The 26,248-nt window shown below is 42.3% G+C and overlaps 1 protein-coding gene and 1 pseudogene across 1 annotated transcript in view; both read right to left on the bottom strand.

Annotated features, from left to right (window-relative positions):
- Positions 1–202: 202 nt before the first annotated feature.
- On the bottom strand, positions 203–778 carry LOC147614533 (uncharacterized; annotated as a pseudogene).
- A 1,375-nt stretch (positions 779–2,153) lies between these two features.
- Positions 2,154–26,248, bottom strand: part of LOC147614532 (Ribosomal L29 family protein) — a 43,169-nt gene continuing 19,074 nt past the window's right edge. Inside the window, exon 3 of the mRNA XM_086781084.1 lies at positions 2,154–2,658. Coding sequence (XP_086637210.1) covers positions 2,500–2,658 — 159 coding nt within the window. The 3' untranslated portion in view covers positions 2,154–2,499. The remainder of the gene's footprint in view (positions 2,659–26,248) is intronic.

Genomic DNA, 26,248 nt, shown 5'->3' with positions numbered 1-26,248 from the left:
GCCGGAAGGTAATCTGTGACTGTCTGTGAGTGGTAACACCCATGAGCACCTCTCTGTAATCTGATCCTCATCTCTCTACACTCCTCATCATACCAGCTATTTTGGGGCATGTTCCCAGATCGTCACCGTGTAGGCTGACTATGGGGATATGCCTCTGATGTTGCAGCATGAAGCGTCTCTATCAATATCTAAGTGACCTCATCTAATGGCCATCCCGATGCCTCGACACATAAGCGTCTGTATATCTCATCCGTGTACACGATATCAGTCTCTCTCGTAAAGGTATAACGAGTGTGTGGAGACCTGTCCCAATGGAGCTGTGCTGAATTGAAATGAGACTGGACTGAGCCATAACATAGTCCACTGTACTTACACCATGCCTATGTGGAAAGCAAGTAAAACCGCTCGCTGTCGGGAATCTCTGTAGGCCATTCAGGATGGCCAATCCATGTGCAAATCCCATGTCTATCAAATACCGCCCATACTCAGTGCGTTCCTCATCCTGTGAGAGTCTAGATAGGCCCATATCCCTAACATCAAGCTCCCTCAACATCTCCTCTGAGGTATCATAAAATAATGTCTGGTTATGAGCAATCCTGGCATTGAAATCCCCCAAGAGAGTGATGTCACCATCCCTAGAGAACTCCCAAATGTCATCATCCAAAATAGAAAAGGAAGACTGCCCTCTAGGTGATGCATACACTAATGTACTAGGAGCAAAATAGCATATAGCAATGTAGAAATATCTGCCCGTCTCTGCCCTCAGTCTAACCTACATGTACCTAGGGTGCTCATCTCTGCAGACTATATGTATCAATGGCTGCAGCCCCTCTCTAAGCAATACTGCCGCTTCTCCTGAGCCCCGTCCTCTATGCTCTGAACGAGTCTCTTGTCTACAAGCTGTCTCCCATCGGTATCCACTAACATGTGGCATGGACCGTCTAGGAGCTTGATGAGTCTCTCAGAGTAGAAGATGACGTCCCTCCCAATCAAACTATCCTCAAAAGCCCCTACATCAAGGCGTAGAGATCTATTACAATTCCAAGTAGCAACTTTGAGTGTGGTCCCATCGATATCCACCACTATATCCACCACTAACATGTGGCATGGACTGTCCAAGAGCCTGATGCGTCTCAAAGTAGAAAATCATGTCCCTCCCAGTGAAACTATCCTCAAAAGCACCTACATCAAGGCGTAGAGATCCATTACAATTCTAGTGTGGTCCAATAGAGAGAGAGAGAGAGAGAGAGAGAGATCTTTAAACACCTTAGTTAAGCCAACAGCCCAGCAAGATCCAAACTAAGGATACTTAAGATCATACATTGAGCCCACAACCTCTCATATTTCCCAATGCATTTCATAACCAAGCCAATTTACCAATATGATTCATGAGATAGCACAAAGAAAAATGATTGGGATATATATATATATCCCAATCATTTTTCTTTGTTGCTATCTCATGAATCATATTTTGGGGGGGGGGGGGGGGGGGGGGGGGGGGGAGAGAGAGAGAGAGAGAGAGAGAGAGAGAGAGAGAGTGTGTTATATTAAACTTCTTCCAAAGACCAAGTGATAATGCTATCCATGGTATGTCTCATCATGGTAGAGAGAGAGAGAGAGAGAGAAAGAAAGAAAGATTTTATTAACGTCTTCCAAAAGACCGAACTCGGCCTGGTGTACCTGTATGGGGTATCCTCTATCATCCCAACAAAATGAAAAAGTACTGAACTAAAAAAGCTGAATCTGGGGGGGGGGGGGGGGGGGAGAGAGAGAGAGAGAGAGAGAGAGAGAGAGAGAGAGAGAGAGAACCCCATTGAAGGCCATTATAATGTAATGTCATTTGCATTTAGGAGTCACTTCGTTGCATTCAGGCTCCTTACAGCAAAGCCTGCTCAACTTCTTGTTCTGAATAGCCAAACAAAAGAGCCAAATCTAAACGTGGGCACTACCTTTTTACACAAAAAGCTGAGCTTACGGGCCCACGGCTGGACATGGGATGGGCAACCTGGGAAGGAGCCATCGACATAAAGTTACCTTTTTGAAAGGTGGTCCCCCTATTCCAGGATTTCAAGGAGGGTGTTTGGCTGCGTAAAGTGTGCCTAGTCAAGTTTCAACTTCACATAAAGATCCGTTAATAACACACCTGCTCATGATGAGGGCATCACTTCTTCACATTCAATCAAAGAAACCTACCTAGGTAGCATTTTTTTCCTTTAGGAGGCAGAATATTTAGGTGGTTAGTTTCACTCATCACCCTCTTAGAGACCACAATGAATTCTAGAGCACACTAAATTCTTGGTTGTGCATCCAAAATTAGACATAGGCAATTTTCAGCACTGCAAAGCCTGGACATGCAGTAACAAAAGAAATAAGCCACTTGAAGAGCTTTTATAGGACCAGCAAAAAAGCCCAAGTGTGTCACTATCTAAGTGCAATGATGATACACAGCTATAGCATATGACAGTTTCATGCATCACTTGACCTCACTTAAGCTGGATGTTAGCTTTCTGCTTTCTTCTTCTCCATCAAAGCTACAAGTGATGGTGGGGGCTTGACAACTACGCTGCGTTTCCAAGCCCGGTCCAGCTTGCGCGAGGCTCTCTTTTTTATACCATTTTCCAACTCTCTCTCCCTGTGAACTGTCAGCATACGTGCTATCTGTCACAAAATACAAAACATATGCATAAGCACAGGAAAACATGAAATAAAGGGCCGAAACTTGTAGTCACCCTACTCAATGACTACAAAAATCTGCTCAATTAACCAAGCTCCAAATCACACTTCCTTACTGCTTTAGTCCTGGAATTTGGAAGTAAAGAAAAACTGAACGCATTTGCAACTCTACTGAAGACAGCCACCTTAAACCTATTAACACATTCAGGATTATATGATTAGACTAGAAACTGAATCAACAATTAAAGGACACCTGATGTGTGTGTGTGTGTGTGTGTGTGTGTGTGTGAGAGAGAGAGAGAGAGAGAGAATCCTTGTAGTGTGGAATGACCCACTCTATATCATTCCACACTAGAAGGACACACACTCTCTCTCTCTCTCTCTCTCTCTCTCTCTCTCTCTCACACACACACACACATCACAGCCTAACTCTCCTCTATCATCCATGACCCCGATTCCCCCACACCACTCTCCAGCTAGCCTACCAGTACGTTCCCAACCCCAGAATGGGTGGTATGATGATGAGTGCCGGACCACCGAACTGTGCCTCTTGTGTGAGGGAATCTGGACAAATCACAATACGCAAGATGCAGCGTAGCTTTCGCCGACTCACCCGATGCAAGAAGAGGGCCTTCCTTGCCAGATGGGAACAGGAATTGTATCAGCTTTTCCTGAGTGAAGACAATTCGAAGGCTTGGCACATTTTGGATGACAAAAAAACCCCCCAACCCCATCACAGACCCCGTCTTATGGGAGGCGAATGAGAGGCAGCTATATGAAGTGCCAGATCAGCCTATAGCACAGATGGCACACATCCCTAAGCCCACATCATGCCATCTTTTAAACACTAAAAATGTCACTACAGCCCTAAAGAATCTGCATAATGAAAGGGCAAAAGATCATGGGGACTTACGAGCAAAGCACTTTGCTTTGCACATGGACACCATGTTTAGCCCCCATTCTTGCAAGCTTATTTAATACTAAATAGAGCAATATGTGAGGGCTTCCCCCTTTCCTAGATCACCAACACCATCGTTCCCATTCATAAAGCGGGGGGACCCCACAAATCCCAATAACTACAAGACTATTATGAACATGCATAGTATATATACCTTGATGAATCCACGAACATGCCCAAATTCACCTTTTAGGAACGTGTATGTTATATACTCATGGTAGTCAACCCACAAGACTATATAATTATCAACTCCATTATGCATAGTATGGACTAGATACTACGACATCCCCACTAACGTCATCAGTGCCCAATAGTGGGTGTAGAACTCTGTATCAAGATATGTTCTCACACACACACTCCACACACACACACACACACACACACATAAGAGCATATATTCACACAAGCCCTTCGTACTGAGTTTCTATCAAACCTCGAGATGTTGGGCAGACTCAGCCATAATGAAGCCTAGCACTAAGGGAAGTAGCAAATAGAAAGAATTAGTACAACAAATAAGTAGTTGATAGGGTAAATGCACCGCTACAGATAGAAAGAATAAGTACAATATCAACTGGCCGCAACTCGGACGAAAACTTCACAATGTGAAATCTACATGTCCGCTAATACGGCTGAATTATATACCTGGATGAATCCAAGAATATGCCCAAATTCACCTTTTAGGAATGTGCATGTTATATACTCATCGTAGTCAATCCACAAGACTATATAACTATCAACTCCATTATGCATAGTATGGGCTAGATACTACAACATCCCCACTAACGTCATCAGTGCCCAATAGTGAACTCTATATCAAGGATGCTCTCACACACGCACTCTACACACGCTGTAGGCAGCCGACTGTTGCTGAATCTCCACGACCAGCTAAAAACAGCCAGTCGGCCAGTGTGACAACAGTCGGCCAACTCAGTAAGGGAGTCATGAACCAGTGCCTTCAGTCGGCCAGCAACTGGGCCCTCCCGCCACCTCAGGGCTGCCTCCCAAGCCACAAGAAAAAAATGGAAAAAATAAGGGAAAAATGCGGAGAGTGGGGAAAAATGATAAAACACGTCATAAGGGCGGGCACACCCACAACAAAGGCCCTGGTGTATAAATCTAGACAGGAGATGACTTCTAACATATCTTTGCTCAGCTTCTAAGGGGGATTTGTCTCCTATTGCTTTGCCTCCAATTCTTTCTTCGTCAACCAGTGACCAAGATGTGTTACTGGTCCCTTTGCCTTCTATGGAGGAGCTTGCTTCTACGCTGTGTGATGCTATTGAGGAGGCTTCAGTTACCACTACTATGAATGTTCCTATTTCCCTTACTCTGTGTGAGGATTCTGGATTGTGGTTATTTGTGTCCGTGACCGTGCCTCGGGCATAGTGGTACTTCCAAGGATTGAAGGATTGGGATTTGGATTTGGTTGGGCTTGTGGAGTCCCGATATCAGTTTTCAAAGAGGGCAATGAGGTCTTATATCTGGCGATGCCGACCTTCGAGGAGGATGCTATTGTCCAGCATTTGGCTACTCTTGGTACAAAGTTGGGGTAGATGGACTCTGTTTCCTTTGAGGATATTATCTTCTTGGAGCTACAGGCTTCTAGGGATTCCTGTGACACTGTGTTTACATTTGGGTTTGGCACCGATATTTGGAGCAACACGACGCAACCTTCATGGTTGATTTCTTCTAGAAGAACAGTGTATTTGGCAGCTTTCTCTGTTACTTTTGTAGCTGAGTTGTTGTAGAGATTGCTTGTGGAGCTTTCCTAACCTGTTGTTGCTACTTTCTTTTGTCTTTGACAAAGAACGACTTCTTCGGCTTCTCGGAGTATGTTCAGCATCTGGTGCTGAGAGGGAGTGTTAGCACATTCATCCCCAGTTTTTGCCCATTTCTGGTGTCCTCCATTGAAACCACTGCCCCACTTTGACTTCTTCTGTCGAGACTGAGATCAACTATAGGAGTAGAATCCTTTGAGGCAAAGACTTCTCCACTGTGGCAACTACATGGCAAATGCCGATAAATCTGCTTGGAAATACCTAGTCACCACTGACCTGTCTATGGAATCCTTTCACACGCCATCTCCATCGTTCCTAAACCTCTGAACCTCCTGAGGCGATGTTGGAGCAAAGTTCCATCTTCTTATGTGGAAGAGAATCCCCTGCTACCAGTTGAAGCCCAAAACTCCATTTACTCCTTTGATGATGGATGTCATTCTTCCCAAGAAAACTCATGCGTAAAACCTGTATGCCTTGCAAATGCGAGATGCTAGACTGACTACTAGAATGACTACTATGCTGATGCAAGCCTATATGGTGTGCAAGAATGCAAACGAATGGGTTATTGATGCATGCCTAAGGAGAAAACCCTATGGATGGCTTGCAAGATCTTGAGAACTGGATTTAACTGAGCGGAAGCGAAGGGTGTACCACCTGAGGTGGTGCAACATACGATCCCAATCATGGAAGGATTAAGGCCATCCAAGCAAAAACCATACCAGATGAATCCAAAATATGCAACAATTGTAAAAGAGGAAATCAATAAACTCGTTCATTGCTGCGGATTTCATCTATGAGATAGAACCTACAGTTGGTTGTCACCAATCGTAATGGTGCCAAAGAAGAATGGAAAACTTAGGGTATATGTCGATCGTAAAAAGGTCAACGTAGCTACTAGGAGGGACCATTATCCGTTGCCCTATCCGGAACATGTTTTGGAGAGAGTAGGTGCTGAATAAGCTTACAGCTTCTTGGATAGATTTTCAAGCTACAATCAGGTGTCTAGAGCACCAGAAGACTAGCATAAGACAACCTTCCATACAATATGGGGGACGTTTGCTTACAAAGTCATGCCTTTTGGTCTCACCAATGCCCCAGCAACGTTCCAACAATTAATGTGCACGTCTCTACAACCTTTTTCCGCCATAGCCATATCTTCTTCAGAAACAGAGATTCTTTTCCTTTCCTCCCTTGCACCCTTTTTCCCCTATATCCATTCCTCTCCCATTCATCTCCCTTTTTCTTAGAAATTTCTTGGTCATGGATTCTTTCTACTCAGATCAAGCCGTCAACATGCTGCAGTTGAAAAGATGTGCTGATACACAGCACGTGTTTTTTCAAGCCTCATTTAACAGATCACCTTCCGAAGTAGATCGGCTTGTCTTGGGCATGAAGAAGGCCATTAAAGCTTACCAGCGAGCAGCAACACGTGAAGAAGATGAAGGCCCCTTCATGATTGCTGATGATATATCTCTGTTAACGTTTGAGAAATGGTGCAGTGCCCTAGAGTCATGTTGGAAGGTATGTTATGTCCAGCATGCAGACGATGATAAGGGGTGTGTGTTTCTTTATGGAGATCCAACCATATTGCATGAATCAGTTGTAAGGTGGCTTAGTTATTCCATGGTGGAGCAAGTTGCTTTGGCTGGTCTCTCATGGAGGAGACTTGTGCAACCTCTTGGAGGGGGGACACAGAAGCTTGCACGCGGAGTCAAAGAGCCGGATAGTTCTTACACATCAATGTCAGCAAAGCCCTCTCGTGTGCCACGTGTCACCTTTGAAGTGGCGTACAAGAATGAAGACTTGTGCAAGCTTATCGAAGAAGTGGCAGAATGGCACTCTTTTGGAGTCCTCTTTTCCATGGGTGTAAAAGTGTTGGTGAAAGAATCAGGGAAAGGGAGTCTTGATATTTCCATGTATTGGGTTGAGCAAAGACTGTCAGATAACAAGCCAAGAATCAAGAAATTCAGTCCTGGTTTGTGCACTGCAGAGAATCGAAAGGAGTATGTTTTCATGTTTCCTTTCAGCTATGTCACAGCAGATGTGGATGGTTCTCGTGGTTTTCAAGTCACGTTGGACTTGTTTGACTTGCAAGAGTTCATTCTTAAGCAGCTGATTCTCGAGGCCGAAGAAAATCATAAGATAATGTATCTCGATGAATCTGGAGAGTATCACCGGGGACAAGAAGCACCTTGCATGGTTTGCAAGAAAGACTTTGTTGACCAGAACATGGTGTGTTGTGGTCACCCTGCTTGTCATCAGTGGTTCCACTTTGACTGTGTAAACCTTGTACGTGATGATAAGTTGTCGGACTTATGGTTCTGCCCTTCATGCATAAAAGAAAGCGAGAAGTACTCCCAATGGATCATGTATCATTAGATTTTTCTTTTTGACAAATCAGCCTAGGTTAGTCATGTAGATGATGATAAACTCATGTTATTTTTGTACGCACTATTCATCAACATTGGTAAAGCTAGTATTATTCCCTGCAAGGGGGGAGATATTGTTTCATACCATCTATTTGAAGACTTTTATACTACATATTGGTATCTGGTTTTCTATTCTACTAAAGTTGTCTGTACTGTTCTTTGCTTCACACTTTAGCTTTGGCTTCTGTTAAATGCTTTCCAAAACTTAATCTGTGTTTGCAGAACTCAAAGATCTAAAGAGAGGAGAGGAGAATTTGAAGATGTATTGATGAAAATTACTTCGTGGTTGCCATGAATTGCAAGTATAGCGAACTGTCTCAATCTGCCAATGTGATTTGATTTTTATTGTACAGTACAATTTCATAATGATAACCTTATCAGAAGAGAGGGATTTACTCATGAATGAGTTTTTTGAAGACAAATTTTTGGTGTTGCCTGTCCTAAGGCACTGTGAGGATGGTGCCATCCGGTGATATGTAGCATTTGAGTTTTGATTTTGTTGATTTTTTTTTGTGAATCTAACGTAGGTGCTAAAGCAAAGAAAGGACATAGGTAATGGGTTCCAACCTCTCACCAAGAAAGGACATAGGTGATGGGTTCTAACCTGTCTCCAAGAAAGGGAGAAATGCACGAGTGAAAAGGTGTATTCACTCATCATAGCATATGCCCAACAAGGTAGGGTAATGGATGCTCATAATTGTTTTCAACGGATGCAGTCTTCGAATGCAATGACCTTCTCTAGCATCTTGAAAGTCTATTGCAAAAAGAGCACATGAGCAGGTGACAAGGAGGAGCAAAAATCATGATGAGATTAGTGGTTGCTTCAACCTAATGTTATGCTTAGCAATGCTTTGATCGATATGTAGCACAAAAAATCACAACACAGATTCATGGAGAATGGGTTCGTCACAGTGGTGTAACAATCACAATAGCAACATTCAAGATGGGAACAATGTAGAGGTTAGCTTTTTTCTGCAAAGACAAGGACGGAGAGCTTGTGCAAAGAACAGGGATTTGTGTAGAGACCCTACAGTACGTGGTGATATTATGAAAATTGGATTGCTGAAACAGAGCTTTAGTGACTATGTATGCAAAAGACTTGCTTGACATGCATATGATTGCAGAAGTGTATTCACTTGGACTCCAGTTTGGGCAATGTGAGCATGCTCTTTTGAGCAAATACAATACAAGGACCTCTAATCTTTTATCACGAGCAGTTGACATGGTGGAAGAAAAACGTGATGAGATTAGTATACAGGACACATATTCTATGATTTATCGCTACAACGATCTGTACTTTGGCACCAAGAACAGGAATATGTACAAAAACAGCTTCATTGACCATGTCTGCAAAAGAATTGCTTGATATAGAGAAGAGCAGAGTTATGTTTGCTTACCAAAACCATAACATATGCCCAGCACCTTTAGTGACCATGGATGCAAAAAGATTTTCTTGACACGCATAAGAGAAGAGGTCATGTTCAGTAATCAATGCATATGCCCAACAAGGTAAGGTAGGAGTCAAGATGGTCTCAACTGCTTTGAATGTCTCCAAATGCAGTGACCTACCCTAGCAAGATGCTAACGCGTGCCTCTCTCTCTCTCTCTCTCTCTCTCTCTCTCTCTCTCTCTCTCTATGTGTGAGATAGAGACGGAGAGACGTACCTTCGGAGAAAAAGGGCAAGAAACAGCACAGAGAGAGAGAGAGAGAGAGAGAGAGAGAGAGAGAGAGAGGGAGGGCAGTTAGATTCTAAAAAGTTTGATTTTTCAACCTCTTCTTCTCCTAATGCTACTAATGTATTGATTTTTTTAATTTTTTACATTTTGGCTCTACTGCCACACGCTTTCAAGATGCTAGGACCGGTCACTACATTTGACACAGCCCCCCCTTATCTACTACTCTACTGCCACAGGCTTTCAAGATGCTAGGACCAGTCACTACATTTGGAGAGAGGACATCCATTCAAAACAGTTAAGAGCATCTTGACCCCTACTATGTCCTGCCAAGATGCTAAGGTAGGTCACTGCATTTGGAGAGAGGGCCTTGCACTGCATCCATTCAAAACAGTTGAGACCATCTTGACCCCTACCTTGCCTTGTTGGGCATATGCATTAATTACTGAACATGACCTCTCCTCTTATGCGTGTCAAGAAAATCTTTTTGCATCCATGGTCACTAAAGGTGCTGGGCATATATTATGGTTTTGGTAAGCAAACATAACTCTGCTCTTCTCTATATCAAGCAATTCTTTTGCAGACATGGTCAGTGAAGCTGTTTTTGGGCAACCTTCTTTTGTAAATATTCTTGTTCTTGGTGCCAAAGTACAGATCGTTGTAGCGATAAATCATAGAATATGTGTCCTGTGTATACTAATCTTATCACATTTTTCTTCCACCATGTCAACTGCTCGTGATAAAAGATTAGAGGTCCTTGTATTGTATTTGCTCAAAAGAGCATGCTCACATTGCCCAAACTGGAGTCCAAGTGAATACACTTCTGCAATCATATGCATGTCAAGCAATTCTTTTGCATACATAGTCACTAAAGCTCTGTTTCAGCAATCCAATTTTCATAATATCACCACGTACTGTAGGGTCTCTACACAAATCCATGTTCTTTGCACAAGCCCTCCGTCCTTGTCTTTGCAGAAAAAAACTAACCTCTGCATTGTTCCCATCTTGAATGTTGCTATTGTGATTGTTACACCACTGTGACGAACCCATTCTCCATGAATCTGTGTTGTGATTTTTTGTGCTACATATCGATCAAAGCATTGTCAAGCATAACATTAGGTTGAAGCAACCACTAATCTCATCATGATTTTTGCTCCCCCTCGTCACCTGCTCACGTGCTCTTTTTGCAATACACTTTCAAGATGCTAGAGAAGGTCATTGCATTCGAAGACTGCATCCGTTGAAAATAATTATGAGCATCCATTATCCTACCCTGTTGGGCATATGCTATGATGAGTGAATACACCTGTTCACTCGTGCATTTCTCCCTTTCTTGGAGACAGGTTAGAACCCATCACCTATGTCCTTTCTTGGTGAGAGGTTGGAACCCATTACCTATGTCCTTTCTTTCCTTCAACACCTACATTAGATTCACAAAAAAAATCAACAAAATCAAAACTCAAATGCTACATATCACCAGATGGCACCATCCTCACAGTGCCTTAGGACACGCAACACTAAAAATTTATCTTCAAAAAACTCGTTCAAAAGTAAATCCCTATTTTCTGATAAGGTTATCATTATGAAATTGTACTGCACAATAAAAATCAAATCACATTGGCAGATTGAGACATTTCGCTATACTTGCAATTCATAGCAACCACGAAGTAATTTTCATCAATACATCTTCAAATTCTCCTCTCCTCTCTTTAGATCTTTGAGTTCTGCAAACACAAATTAAGTTTTGGAGAGCATTTAACAAAAGCAAAAGCTAAAGTGTGAAGCAAAGAATAGTACAGACAACTTTATGAGTATAGAAAACCAGATACCAATATGTAGTATAAAAGTCTTCAAATAGATGGTATGAAAGAATATCTCTCCACTTGCAGGGAATAATACTAGCTTTACCAATGTTGATGAACAGTGCGTACAAAAATAACATGAGTTTATCATCAACATCTACATGACTAACCTAGGCTGATGTGTGAAAAAGAAAAATCTAATCATACATGATCCATTGGGAGTACTTCTCACTTTCTTTTATGCATGAAGGGCAGAACCATAAGTCCAGCAACTTATCATGACGTACAAGGTTTACACAGTCAAAGTGGAACCACTGATGACAAGCAGGGTGACCACAACACACCATGTTCTGGTCAGCAAAGCCTTTCTTGCAAACCATGCAAGGTGCTTCTCGTTCCCGGTGATACTCTCCAAATTCATCGAGATACATTACCTTCTCATTTTCTTCGGCCTCGAGAATCAGCTACTTAAGAATGAACTCTTGCAAGTTAAACAAGTCCAACGTGACTTAAAAATCACGAGAACCATCTACATCTGCTGTGACATAGCTGAAAGGAAACATGAAAACATACTCCTTTCGATTCTCTGCAGTGCACAAACCAGGACTGAATTCCTTGATTCTTGGCTTGTTATGTGACAGTCTTTGCTCAACCCAATACATGGAAATATCAAGACTCCCTTTCCCTGATTCTTTCACCAACACTTTTACAACAACGGAAAGGACTCCAAAAGAGTGTCATTCTGCCACTTCTTCGATAAGCTTGCACAAGTCTTCATTCTTGTACGCCACTTCAAAGGTGACACGTGGCACGCGAGGGGACTTTGCTGACATTGATGTGTAAGAACTATCCGGCTCTTTGACTCCGCGTCATAGTCACAAGGGAACGGGAACGTTTTGGAGAACGGATGACTGTTTGGAACGGGAACAAAAAGCTTGAATAAAAGGGAACAGAATCGGGAACGCCACATCATTGCATAAATGTGTTTATAAATTTACTTTATATATCTGTAAATGCTTTGGAAAGAGGCATAGTAAAGAAAGAACCTCAAACCATCTCAGTAGTGGCCATGATAATGCATAGATGTGTTCTACATGATACATAGTTCACTTATATTTCTTACATGGTCTGCGGTGCCATTTTGGAACGGGAACGGGAACGGCTATCTCTATGGAACGCGTTCCCCCGTTCCAAGAGCTTGGAACGACGTTCCCTTGTGACTATGCTCCGCGTGCAAGCTTTTGCGTCCCCCCTCCAACAGGTTGCACAAGTCTCCTCCATGAGAGACCAGCCAAAGCAACTTCCTCCACCATGGAATAACTAAGCCACCTTACAACTAATTCATGCAATATGGTTGGATCTCCATAAAGAAATACACACCCCTTATCATCGTCTGCATGCTGGACATAACATACCTTCCAACATGACTCTAGGGCACTGCACCATTTCTCAAACGTTAACAGAGATATATCATCAGCAATCATGAAGGGGCCTTCATCTTCTCCACGTGCTGCTGCTCGCTGGTAAGCTTTAATGGCCTTCTTCATGCCCAAGACAAGCAAATCTACTTCGGAAGGTGATATGTTAAATGAGGCTTGAAAAAACACTTGCTGTGTATCTGCACATCTTTTCAATCTTGCATGTTGACGGCTTGATATGAGTAGAAAGAATCCATGACCAAGAAATTTCTAAGAAAAAGGGGGATGAATGGGAGAGGAATGGCTATAGGGGAAAAAAGGTGCAGGGGAGGAAAGGAAAGGCATCTCTGTTTCTGAAGAAGATATGGCTATGGCAGAAAAAGGCTGCAGAGACGGGCTTTTCTGAAGCTTTTCTTGATGAGACAAATAACGGATGGATTTTTTTTCCTTATAGGATAAAAGACGTAAGTGGGGTGCTATAAAATTTGGGCCCCAAAAAATTCGCTGCCCATGTGTGTAGAGATTTAAAGCAACTCTCTCTCTATGTCTAGCACGTGCCTCTCTCTCTCTCTCTCTCTCTCTCTCTCTCTCTCTCTCTCTATGTGTGAGAGAGAGACGGAGAGACGTAGAGATTTAAAGCAACTCTCTCTCTATGTCTAGCACGTGCCTCTCTCTCTCTCTCTCTCTCTCTCTCTCTCTCTCTCTCTCTATGTGTGTGAGATAGAGACGGAGAGACGTACCTTCGGAGAAAGAGGGCAAGAAACAGGAGAGAGAGAGAGAGAGAGAGAGAGAGAGAGCTTCAGACGTGAGAGAGAGAGAGAGAGAGAGAGATAGGGAGGGCAGTTAGATTCTAAAACGTTTGATTTTTCAACCCCTTCTTCTCCTAATGCTACTAATGTATTGATTTTTTTAATTTTTTACATTTTGGCTCTACTGCCACCACAGGCTTTCAAGATGTTAGGACCGGTCACTACATTTGACACAGCCCCCCTTGTCTACTGCTCTACTGCCACAGGCTTTCAAGATGCTAGGACCGGTCACTACATTTGGAGAGAGGGCATCCATTCAAAACAGTTAAGAGCATCTTGAGCCCTACTATGCCCTGCCAAGATGCTAGGGTAGATCATTGCATTTGAAGAGAGGGCCTTGCACTGCATCCATTCAAAACAGTTGAGACCATCTTGACCCCTACCTTACCTTGTTGGGCATATGCATTGATTACTGAACATGACCTCTCCTCTTATGCGTGTCAAGAAAATCTTTTTGCATCCATGGTCACTAAAGGTGTTGGGCATATGTTATGGTTTTGGTAAGCAAACATAACTCTGCTCTTCTCTATATCAAGCAATTCTTTTGCAGACATGGTCAGTGAAGCTGTTTTTGGGCAACCTTCTTTTGTAAATATTCTTGTTCTTGGTGCCAAAGTACAGATCGTTGTAGCGATAAATCATAGAATATGTGTCCTGTGTATACTAATCTTATCACGTTTTTCTTCCACCATGTCAACTGCTCGTGATAAAAGATTAGAGCTCCTTGTATTGTATTTGCTCAAAAGAGCATGCTCACATTGCCCAAACTGGAGTCCAAGTGAATACACTTCTGCAATCATATGCATATCAAGCAATTCTTTTGCATACATAGTCACTAAAGCTCTGTTTCAGCAATCCAATTTTCATAATATCACCACGTACTGTAGGGTCTCTACACAAATCCCTGTTCTTTACACAAGCCCTCCGTCCTTGTCTTTGCAGAAAAAAGCTAACCTCTACATTGTTCCCATCTTGAATGTTGCTATTGTGATTGTTACACCACTGTGACGAACCCATTCTCCATGAATCTGTGTTGTGATTTTTTGTGCTACATATCGATCAAAGCATTGTCAAGCATAACATTAGGTTGAAGCAACCACTAATCTCATCATGATTTTTGCTCCCCCTCGTCACCTGCTCACGTGCTCTTTTTGCAATAGCCTTTCAAGATGATAGAGAAGGTCATTGCATTCGAAGACTGCATCCGTTGAAAACAATTATGAGCATCCCTTACCCTACCCTGTTGGGCATATGCTATGATGAGTGAATACACCTGTTCACTCGTGCATTTCTCCCTTTCTTGGAGACAGGTTAGAACCCATCACCTATGTCCTTTCTTGGTGACAGGTTGGAACCCATTACCTATGTCCTTTCTTTGCTTCAGCACATACGTTAGATTCACACAAAAAATCAACAAAATCAAAACTCAACTGCCACATATCACCAGATGGCCCCATCCTCACAGTGCCTTAGGACAGTCAACACCAAAAATTTGTCTTCAAAAAACTCGTTCATGAGTAAATCCCTCTCTTCTGATAAGGTTATCATTATGAAATTGTACTGTACAATAAAAATCAAATCACATTGGCAGATTGAGACACTTCGCTATACTTGCAATTCATGGCAACCACGAAGTAATTTTCATCAATATATCTTCAAATTCTCCTCTCCTGCAAACACAGATTAAGTTTTGGAGAGCATTTAACAGAAGCAAAAGCTAAAGTGTGAAGCAAAGAACAGTACAAACACCTTTATGAGAATAGAAAACCAGATACCAATATGTAGTATAAAAGTCTTCAAATAGATGGTATGAAACAATATCTCCCCACTTGCAAGGAATAATACTAGCTTTATCAATGTTGATGAACAGTGCGTACAAAAATAACATGAGTATATCATCAACATCTACATGACTAACCTAGGCTGATGTGTCAAAAAGAAAAATCTAATCATACATGATCCATTGGGAGTACTTCTCGCTTTCTTTTATGCATGAAGGGCAGAACCATAAGTCCGGCAACTTATCATGACGTACAAGGTTTACACAGTCAAAGTGGAACCACTGATGACAAGCAGGGTGACCACAACACACCATGTTCTCGTCAGCAAAGCCTTTCTTGCAAACCATGCAAGGTGCTTCTTGTTCCCGGTGATACTCTCCAGATTCATCGAGATACATTACCTTATGATTTTCTTCGGCCTCGAGAATCAGCTGCTTAAGAATGAACTCTTGCAAGTCAAACAAGTCCAACGTGACTTGAAAACCACGAGAACCATCCACATCTGCTGTGACATAACTGAAAGGAAACATAAAAACATACTCCTTTCAATTCTCTGCAGTGCACGAACCAGGACTGAATTCCTTGATTCTTGGCTTGTTATCTGACAGTCTTTGCTCAACCCAATACATGGAAATATCAAGACTCCCTTTCCCTGATTCTTTCACCAACACTTTTACACCCATGGAAAGGAGGACTCCAAAAGAGTGGCATTCTGCCACTTCTTCAAGAAGCTTGCACAAGTCTTCATTCTTGTACGCCACTTCATAGGTGACACGTGGCACGCGAGGAGGCTTTGCTGACATTGATGTGTAAGAACTATCCGGCTCTTTGACTCCACGTGCAAGCTTTTGCGCCTCCCCTCCAAGAGGTTGCACAAGTCTCCTCCATGAGAGACCAGCCAAAGCAACTTGCTCCACCATGGAATAACTAAGCCACCTTACAACAACTGATTCATGCAATATGGTTGGATCTCCATAAAGAAACACACCCCTTATCATCGTCTGCATGCTGGACATAACATACCTTCCAACATGACTCTAGGACACTGCACCATTTCTCAAACGTTTACAGATATATCATCAGCATTCATGAAGGAGTCTTCATCTTCTCCACGTGCTGCTGCTCGCTGGTAAGCTTTAATGGCCTTCTTCATGCCCAAGACAAGCCGATCTACTTCGGAAGGTGATCTGTTAAATGAGGCTTGAAAAAACACTTGCTGTGTATCTGCACATCTTTTCAACCTTGCATGTTGACTGCTTGATATGAGTAGAAAGACTCCATGACCAAGAAATTTCTAAGAAAAAGGGGGATGAATGGGAGAGGAATGGCTATAGGGAAAAAAGGGTGCAGGGAAGGAAAGGAAAGGAATCTCTGTTTCTGAAGAAGATATAGCTATGGCGGAAAAAGGCTGCAGAGACGGACTTTTCTGAAGCTTTTCTTGATGAGGACAAATAACGGATGGATTTTTTTTTCTTTATAGGGCAAAAGGCGTGAGTGAGGTGCTAGAAACTTTGGGCCCCAAAAAATTCGCTAAGACACATGCACACTTTTTCTTTTGTTTCTTTTCTTCCGATGATCGGAAGAACATAGTTGTATTATTTTTTGTCTCATAGGCCGACTTTGGCCTCTCGTAGACGTTAATATATCTTTCTTTCTTTCTTTCTCTCTCTCTCTATCTGTGTGAGATAGAGACGGAGAGACGTACCTTCAGAGAAAGAGGACAAGAAACGAGAGAGAGAGAGAGAGAGAGAGAGAGAGAGAGAGAGAGAGAGCTTCAGACGTGAGAGAGAGAGAGAGAGGGAGAGGGAGGACAGTTAGATTCTAAAACGTTTGATTTTTCAACCCATTCTTCTCTTAATGCTGCTAATGTATTGATTTTTTTAATTTTTTACATTTTGGCTCTACTGCCAACACAGGCTTTCAAGATGTTAGGACCAGTCACTACATTTGACACAGCTCCCCCTTGTCTACTGCTCTACTGCCACCACAGGCTTTCAAGATGCTAGAACCGGTCACTACATTTGGAGAGAGGACATCCATTCAAAACAGTTAAGAGCATCTTGACCCCTACTATGCCCTGCCAAGATGCTAGGGTAGGTCACTGCATTTGGAGAGAGGGCCTTGCACTGCATCCATTCAAAACAGTTAAGACCATCTTGACACCTACCTTGCCTTGTTGGGCATATGCATTGATTACTGAACATGACCTCTCCTCTTATGCGTGTCAAGAAAATCTTTTTGCATCCATGGTCACTAAAGGTGCTAGGCATATGTTATAGTTTTGGTAAGCAGGACATGGTCAGTGAAGCTGTTTTTGGGCAACCTTCTTTTGTACATATTCCTGTTCTTGGTGCCAAAGTACAGATCGTTGTAGCCATAAATCATAGAATATGTGTCCTGTATACTAATCTCATCACGTTTTTCTTCCACCATGTCAACTGCTCGTGATAAAAGATTAGAGGTCCTAGTATTGTATTTGCTCAAAAGAGCATGCTCACATTGCCCAAACTGGAGTCCAAGTGAATACACTTCTGCAATCATATGCATATCAAGCAATTCTTTTGCATACATAGTCACTAAAGCTCTGTTTCAGCAATCCAATTTTCATAATATCACCACATACTGTAGGGTCTCTACACAAATCACTGTTCTTTGCACAAGCCCTCCGTCCTTGTCTTTGCAGAAAAAAGCTAACCTCTACATTGTTCCCATCTTGAATGCTGCTATTGTGATTGTTACACCACTGTGACGAACCCATTCTCCATGAATCTGTGTTGTGATATTTTGTGCTACATATCGATCAAAGCATTGTCAAGCATAACATTAGGTTGAAGCAACCACTAATCTCATCATGATTTTTGCTCCCCCTTGTCACCTGCTCATGTACTCTTTTTGCAATAGGCTTTCAAGATGCTAGAGAAGGTCATTGCATTCGAAGACTGCATCCGTTGAAAACAATTATGAGCATCCATTACCCTACCCTGTTGGGCATATGCTATGATGAGTGAATACACCTGTTCACTCGTGCATTTCTTCCTTTCTTGGAGACAGGTTAGAACCCATCACCTATGTCCTTTCTTGGTGACAGGTTGGAACCCATTACCTATGTCCTTTCTTTGCTTCAGCACCTACGTTATATTCACAAAAAAAATCAACAAAATCAAAACTCAAATACTACATATCACCAGATGGCACCATCCTCACAGTGCCTTAGGACAGGCAACACCAAAAATTTGTCTTCAAAAAACTCGTTCATGAGTAAATCTCTCTCTTCTGATAAGGTTATCATTATGAAATTGTACTGCACAATAAAAATCAAATCACATTGGCAGATTGAGACACTTCGCTATACTTGCAATTCATGGCAACCACAGTAATTTTCATCAATACATCTTCAAATTCTCCTCTCCTCTCTTTATATCTTTGAGTTCTGCAAACACAGATTAAGTTTTGGAGAGCATTTAACAGAAGCAAAAGCTAAAGTGTGAAGCAAAGAACAGTACAGACACCTTTATGAGAATAGAAAACCAGATACCAAAACGTAGTATAAAAGTCTTCAAATAGATGGTATGAAATAATATCTCCCCACTTGCAGGGAATAATACTAGCTTTACCAATGTTGATGAACAGTGCGTACAAAAATAACATGAGTTTATCATCAACATCTACATGACTAACCTAGGCTGATGTGTCAAAAAGAAAAATCTAATCATACATGATCTATTGGGAGTACTTCTCGCTTTCTTTTATGCATGAAGGGCAGAACCATAAGTCCGGCAACTTATCATGACGTACAAGGTTTACACAGCAAAGCCTTTCTTGCAAACCGTGCAAGGTGCTTCTTGTCCCCGGTGATACTCTCCAGATTCATCGAGATACATTACCTTCTGATTTTCTTCGGCCTCGAGAATCAGCTGCTTAAGAATGAACTCTTACAAGTCAAACGAGTCCAACGTGACTTGAAAATCACGAGAACCATCCACATCTGCTGTGACATAGCTGAAAGGAAACATGAAATCATACTCCTTTCGATTCTCTGCAATGCACAAACCAGGACTGAATTCCTTGATTCTTGGCTTTGCTCAACCCAATACATGGAAATATCAAGACTCCCTTTCCCTGCTTCTTTCACCAACACTTTTACACCCATGGAAAGGAGGACTCCAAAAGAGTGCCATTCTGCCACTTCTTCGATAAGCTTGCACAAGTCTTCATTCTTGTACGCCACTTCAAAGGTGACACGTGGCACGCGAGGGGGCTTTGCTGACATTGATGTGTAAGAACTATCCGGCTCTTCGACTCCACGTGCAAGCTTTTGCGTCCCCCCTCCAAGAGGTTGCACAAGTCTCCTCCATGAGAGACCAATCAAAGCAACTTGCTCCACCATGGAATAACTAAGCCACCTTACAACAACTGAGTCATGCAATATGGTTGGATCTCCATAAAGAAACACACACCCCTTATCATCGTCTGCATGCTGGACATAACATACCTTCCAACGTGACTCTAGGGCACTACACCATTTCTCAAACGTTAACAGAGATATATCATCAGCATTCATGAAGGGGCCTTCATCTTCTCCACGTGCTGCTGCTCGCTGGTAAGCTTTAATGGCCTTCTTCATGCCCAAGACAAGCCGATCTACTTCGGAAGGTGATCTATTAAATGAGCATTGAAAAAACACTTGCTGTGTATTTGCACGTCTTTTCAACTGCAGCATGTTGACGGCTTGATATGAGTAGAAAGAATCCATGACCAAGAAATTTCTAAGAAAAAGGGGGATGAATGGGAGAGGAATGGCTATAGGGGAAAAAGGGTGCAGGGAAGGAAAGGAATCTCTGTTTCTGAAGAAGATATGGCTATGGCGGAAAAAGGCTGCAGAGACAGGCTTTTCTGAAGCTTTTCTTGATGAGGAGAAATAACGGATGGATTTTGTTTTCTTTATAGGGCAAAAGGCGTCAGTGGGGTGCTATAAAATTTGGGCCCCAAAAAATTCGCTGCCCTTGTGTGTAGAGATTTAAAGCAACTCTCTCTCTCTCTCTAGCGCGTGCCCCCCTCTCTCTCTCTCTCTCTCTCTCTCTCTCTCTCTCTCTCTCTCTCTCTCTCTCTCTCTGTGAGATAGAGACAGAGAGACGTACCTTCGGAGAAAGAGGGGAAGAAACAGCAGAGAGAGAGAGAGAGAAAGAGAGAGCTTCAGACGTGAGAGAGAGGGAGTGTAGGCGAGAGAGAGAGAGAGAGCGAGGGAGGGCAGTTCGATTCTAAAAAGTTTGATTTTTCAACCCCTTCTTCTCCTAATGCTACTAATGTATTGATTTTTTTAATTTTTTACATTTTGGCTCTACTGCCACAGGCTTTCAAGATGCTAGGACCGGTCACTCCATTTGACACAGCCCCCCCTTGTCTACTGCTCTACTGCCACAGGCTTTCAAGATGCTAGGACCGGTCACTACATTTGGAGAGAGGGCATCTATTCAAAAGAGAGTTGCTTTAAATCTCTACACACAAGGGCAGCGAATTTTTTGGGGCCCAAATTTTATAGCACCCCACTCACGCCTTTTGCAATATAAAGAAAAGAAAATCTATCCATTATTTGTCCTCATCAAGAAAAGCTTCAGAAAAGCCCGTCTCTGTAGCCTTTTTCCGCCGTAGCCATATCTTCTTCAAAAACAAAGATTCCTTTCCTTTCCTCCCCTGCACCCTTTTTCCCCTATAGCCATTCCTCTCCCATTCATCTCTCTTTTTCTTAGAAATTTCTTAGTCATGGATTCTTTCTACTCAGATCAAGCCGTCAACGTGCTGCAGTTGAAAAGATGTGCAGATACACAGCAAGTGTTTTTTCAAGCCTCATTTAACAGATCACCTTCCGAAGTAGATCGGCTTGTCTTGGGCATGAAGAAGGCCATTAAAGCTTACCAACGAGCAGCAGCACGTGGAGAAGATGAATGATTGCTGATGATATATCTCTGTTAACGTTTGAGAAATGGTGCAGTGCCCTATAGTCATGTTGGAAGGTATGTTATGTCCAGCATGCAGACGATGATAAGGGGTGTGTGTTTCTTTATGGAGATCCAACCATATTGCATGAATCACTTGTAAGGTGGCTTAGTTATTCCATGGTGGAGCAAGTTGCTTTGGCTGGTCTCTCATGGAGGAGACTTGTGCAACCTCTAGGAGGGGGGGCGCAGAAGCTTGCACGCGGAGTCAAAGAGCCGGATAGTTCTTACACATCAATGTCAGCAAAGCTCCCCCGCGTGCCACGTGTCACCTTTGAAGTGGCGTACAAGAATGAAGACTTGTGCAAGCTTATCGAAGAAGTGGCAGAATGGCACTCTTTTAGAGTCCTCCTTTCCATGGGTGTAAAAGTGTTGGTGAAAGAATCAAGGAAAGAGAGTCTTGATATTTCCATGTATTGGGTTGAGCAAAGACTGTCAAATAACAAGCCAAGAATCAAGGAATTCAGTCCTGGTTTGTGCACTCCAGAGAATCGAAAGGAGTATGTTTTCATGTTTCCTTTCAGCTATGTCACAGCAAATGTGGATGGTTCTCGTGATTTTCAAGTCACGTTGGACTTGTTTGACTTGCAAGAGTTCATTCTTAAGCAGCTGATTCTCGAGGCCGAAGAAAATCAGAAGGTAATGTATCTCGATGAATCTGGAGAGTATCACCGGGGACAAGAAGCACCTTGCATGGTTTGCAAGAAAGGCTTTGCTGACGAGAACATGGTGTGTTGTGGTCACCCTGCTTGTCATCAGTGGTTCCACTTTGACTGTGTAAACCTTGTACGTCATGATAAGTTGCCAGACTTATGGTTCTGCCCTTCATGCGCATAAAAGAAAGCGAGAAGTACTCCCAATGAATCATGTATGATTAGATTTTTCTTTTTGACACATCAGCCTAGGTTAGTCATATAGATGTTGATGATAAACTCATGTTATTTTTGTACGCACTGTTCATCAACATTGGTAAAGCTAGTATTATTCCCTGCAAGTGGGGAGATATTCTTTCATACCATCTTTTTGAAGACTTTTATACTACATATTGGTATCTGGTTTTCTATTCTCATAAAGGTGTTTGTACTGTTCTTTGCTTCACACTTTAGCTTTTGCTTCTGTTAAATGCTGTCCAAAACTTAATCTGTGTTTGCAGAACTCAAAGATCTAAAGAGTGGAGAGGAGAATTTCAAGATGTATTGATGAAAATTACTTCGTGTTGGTTGCCATGAATTGCAAGTATAGCGAACTGTCTCAATCTGCCAATGTGATTTGATTTTTATTGTGCAGTACAATTTCATAATGATAACCTTATCAAAAGAGAGGGATTTACTCATGAACGAGTTTTTTGAAGACAAATTTTTGGTGTTGCCTGTCTTAAGGCACTGTGAGGATGGTGCCATCTGGTAATATGTAGCATGTGAGTTTTGATTTTGTTGATTTTTTTGTGAATCTAACATAGGTACTGAAGCAAAGAAAGGACATAGGTAATGGGTTCCAACCTCTCACCAAGAAAGGACATAGGTGATGGGTTCTAACCTGTCTCCAAGAAAGGGAGAAATGCACGAGTGAACAGGTGTATTCACTCATCATAGCATATGCCCAACAGGGTAGGGTAAGGGATGCTCATAATTGTTTTCAACGGATGCAGTCTTCGAATGCAATGACCTTCTCTAGCATCTTGAAAGCCTATTGCAAAAAGAGCACGTGAGCAGGTGACGAGGGGGAGCAAAAATCATGATGAGATTAGTGGTTGCTTCAACCTACTGTTATGCTTGACAATGCTTTGATCGATATGTAGCACAAAAAATCACAACACAGATTCATGGAGAATGGGTTCGTCACAGTGGTGTAACAATCACAATAGCAACATTCAAGATGGGAACAATGCAGAGGTTAGCTTTTTTCTGCAAAGACAAGGACTAATATGCTGACTAACTGAATGACCTTTGAAATGAACATGAACTAAGGTTGCTTACCCTGAGAAGCTCTGATACCAACGTGACATGCGGGAAATTGACCGTAGTAAAACAACCATAGGCTTAACTAAACTACACTTAATTATATTTAAGAGATAGACAATGGTGTCAATGCAAATGCAATGCAGCTATATTCAATGAATGGTTACAATGAAAATCTATGAATAGATCTATGCGTCTCCTAGATGAATATCTATCTCGGGAAGAGAGATGCTGAATGTTGATGCTGATTGAATGTTCCCTTCTCCAATGTTGAGGTCCACGCTTGCGATATTGGCTTCCCTCTATGTAGGAGGCAGGAGGCTGAACTGAATGCTGACTATGACTGAATTGCTGCTTACGAATGCTGCCCTTGCTCCTCATGCCAGAAACGCTAAGAAGAGAAGATACCTGAACTGAATGATGCGCTTTTGCTTATATATGATATGCTGCTGCTGGTCGGTTGTACCTACTGCTGTCGGTTAGTTATCTGGGACCTCCACGACTTCATTAAATGCTTTAAAATGCTGTCGGCTGCCTCATAATTCCCACGACTGGTGATAATACCTAATCGGCTGGTTCACATGCTACCGGCTGGTTCCCAGACCACGACCTGCAAATACTGCATGCCCTAAATGCTTCTGGTGGGTTATGTGCTGCTGTAGGTTCTGCACCAGCCCCTTACACTGCACATGTTGTGCTCTACTTCTGTAAATGCTGGATTAATGCCATGCTTAATGCTGTGCTTAATGCTCATGGATGCTAAGAATGCCATGTCACTTGAACACCTACTGGGTGTGCGCATGACACTCGCTGAGAGAGTCATGAAGGTCAGCCCTAATCTCAATGAAGCTCAAAGAGTTCACCTCCCCAATTCTACTCAACACTCCATTCAGGCTACTTTCTGATGCTTTATTTCCATATCAAAGTCTTGCATCAATTCAACTCACCGTGTCTTCATCCCCCTCATCTCAGGTCTATCACATATATACTTAATCGACTCATGGTCAGTCAACACAGCAAACTTAGTTCATTAAAGATAATCTTGCCAAGTTTTCAAAGCGTATAACCGCATACAACTCTGTCTCTCTCGAGTGTGCCATCTGACCTGGATGTCATCAAGCTTCTTCCTTTCAAATGCCACAAGTTGGCCATCCTAGAACAATGCTGTGTCCACCGTACCGTGTCTTCATCCCCCTTGACTCAGGTCTTATCACATATATACTTAATGGACTCGTGGTCAGTCAGCACAACAAACTTAGTTCATTAAAGATAATCTTGCCAAGTTTTCAAAGTATATAACAACATACAACTCTTTCTCTGGAGTGTGCCATCGAACCTGGGTGTCGTCAAGCTTCTTCCTTTCAAATGCCACACGTCGGCCATCCTAGAACAATGCCGTGCCTATCACGAAATCATTAGCATCTATCTTGACCACAAATGGTTTGCCAGGATTGATTGCTAGGATCCAACAAGGCCAATACAAGTGCTTCTTCACCTTAAGCTTGAGAGTTCGGAAAGTATGTTCTGGAACATGAATATGTACAATAATCTTGGCTCTTGGCCAATCTACGTGCATACAAAAGCTTGTTGATTCCACAGCTTGATCAGGCTCTCCAGATGCTTGCCTTCTGAGCCTCGAGCTACCTCTATGATGCAAGGTAGCTTGCCAACACCTGAAAGACTTGAGATATATGTAAGATATCTACCTTTCCATGCCCTTTGATCTCCTTTATATAAGAGTAGGATGGAAAATCGTTTTCAAGTCAGATTTGCCTAAATAATGTCCAATAAGTCATTTGGCCTCCAAACTATGCCCAAGACGTGTCCCATCCATGGACCTTTGTTTTGGGCACTTCCAAGCACCTATGGGACCTTAAAATCAGGTCTGAATATACACCTAAATCTGCCCAAATAGGTGCTAGTGAGGATAATCATGTCAATGAGTATCACGATTAACAATGCACATGACATCCCCTCTTGCTAAACTTAGAACACTAAAGTACTTCATGAACCTTTGCTCCAACTCTACACACACACACACACACACACACACACACACACACACACATACATAAGAGCATATATTCACACAAGCCCTTCCTACTGAGTTTTTGTCAAACCTTCGGAGATGCTGGGCAAACTTAGCCATAATGAAGTCTAGCACTAAGGGAAGTAGCAAATAGAAAGAATTAGTCCAGCAAATAAGTAGTTGATAGGGTAAATGCATTGCTAAAGATAGAAAGAGTAAGCACAATATCAACTAGCCGCAACTCGGACGAAAACTTCACAATGTGAAATCTGCGTGTCACTAATACGGCTGAATTATATACCTATATGAATCCAAGAACATGCCCAAATTCACCTTTTAGGAATGTGCATGTTATATACTCATGGTAGTCAACCCACAAGACTATATAACTATCAACTCCATTATCCATAGTATGGACTAGATACTACGATATCCCCACTAACGTCATCAGTGCCCAATAGTGGTGTAGAACTCTGTATCAAGATATACTCTCTCTCTCTCTCTCTCTCACACACACACACATACGAGCATATATTCACACAAGCCCTTCATACTGAGTTTCTGTCAAACACACACACACACACATACGAGCATATATTCACACAAGCCCTTCATACTGAGTTTCTGTCAAACCTCTGGAGATGCTGGGCAGACTCAGCCATAATGAAGCCTAGCACTAAGGGAAGTAGCAAATAGAAAGAATTAGTCCACCAAATAAGTAGTTGATAGGGCAAATGCACCGCTAAAGATAGAAAGAATAAGCACATGGCCAAGATCTATGGGATAGTACTTGAGAACATAATCAGCTCTATGGCAGAGTATCTAGGTCACAAGGCAGTTGGTCAAGCATATTTCAAGAGAAATTTCTCCACATTGGACCATATATTCACTCTACGGGCTCATATAGAGAAAGAACGATCATGAAGAAAGCATGTGTATTGCTGCT

This window comes from Cibotium barometz, chromosome 42, assembly GCF_041138505.1.
Source record: "Cibotium barometz isolate CiBa-2024 chromosome 42, ASM4113850v1, whole genome shotgun sequence".
NCBI lineage: Eukaryota > Viridiplantae > Streptophyta > Polypodiopsida > Cyatheales > Cibotiaceae > Cibotium > Cibotium barometz.
Note: the sequence above shows the minus strand (reverse complement) of the source record. Positions and strands in the feature narration are given on the sequence as shown.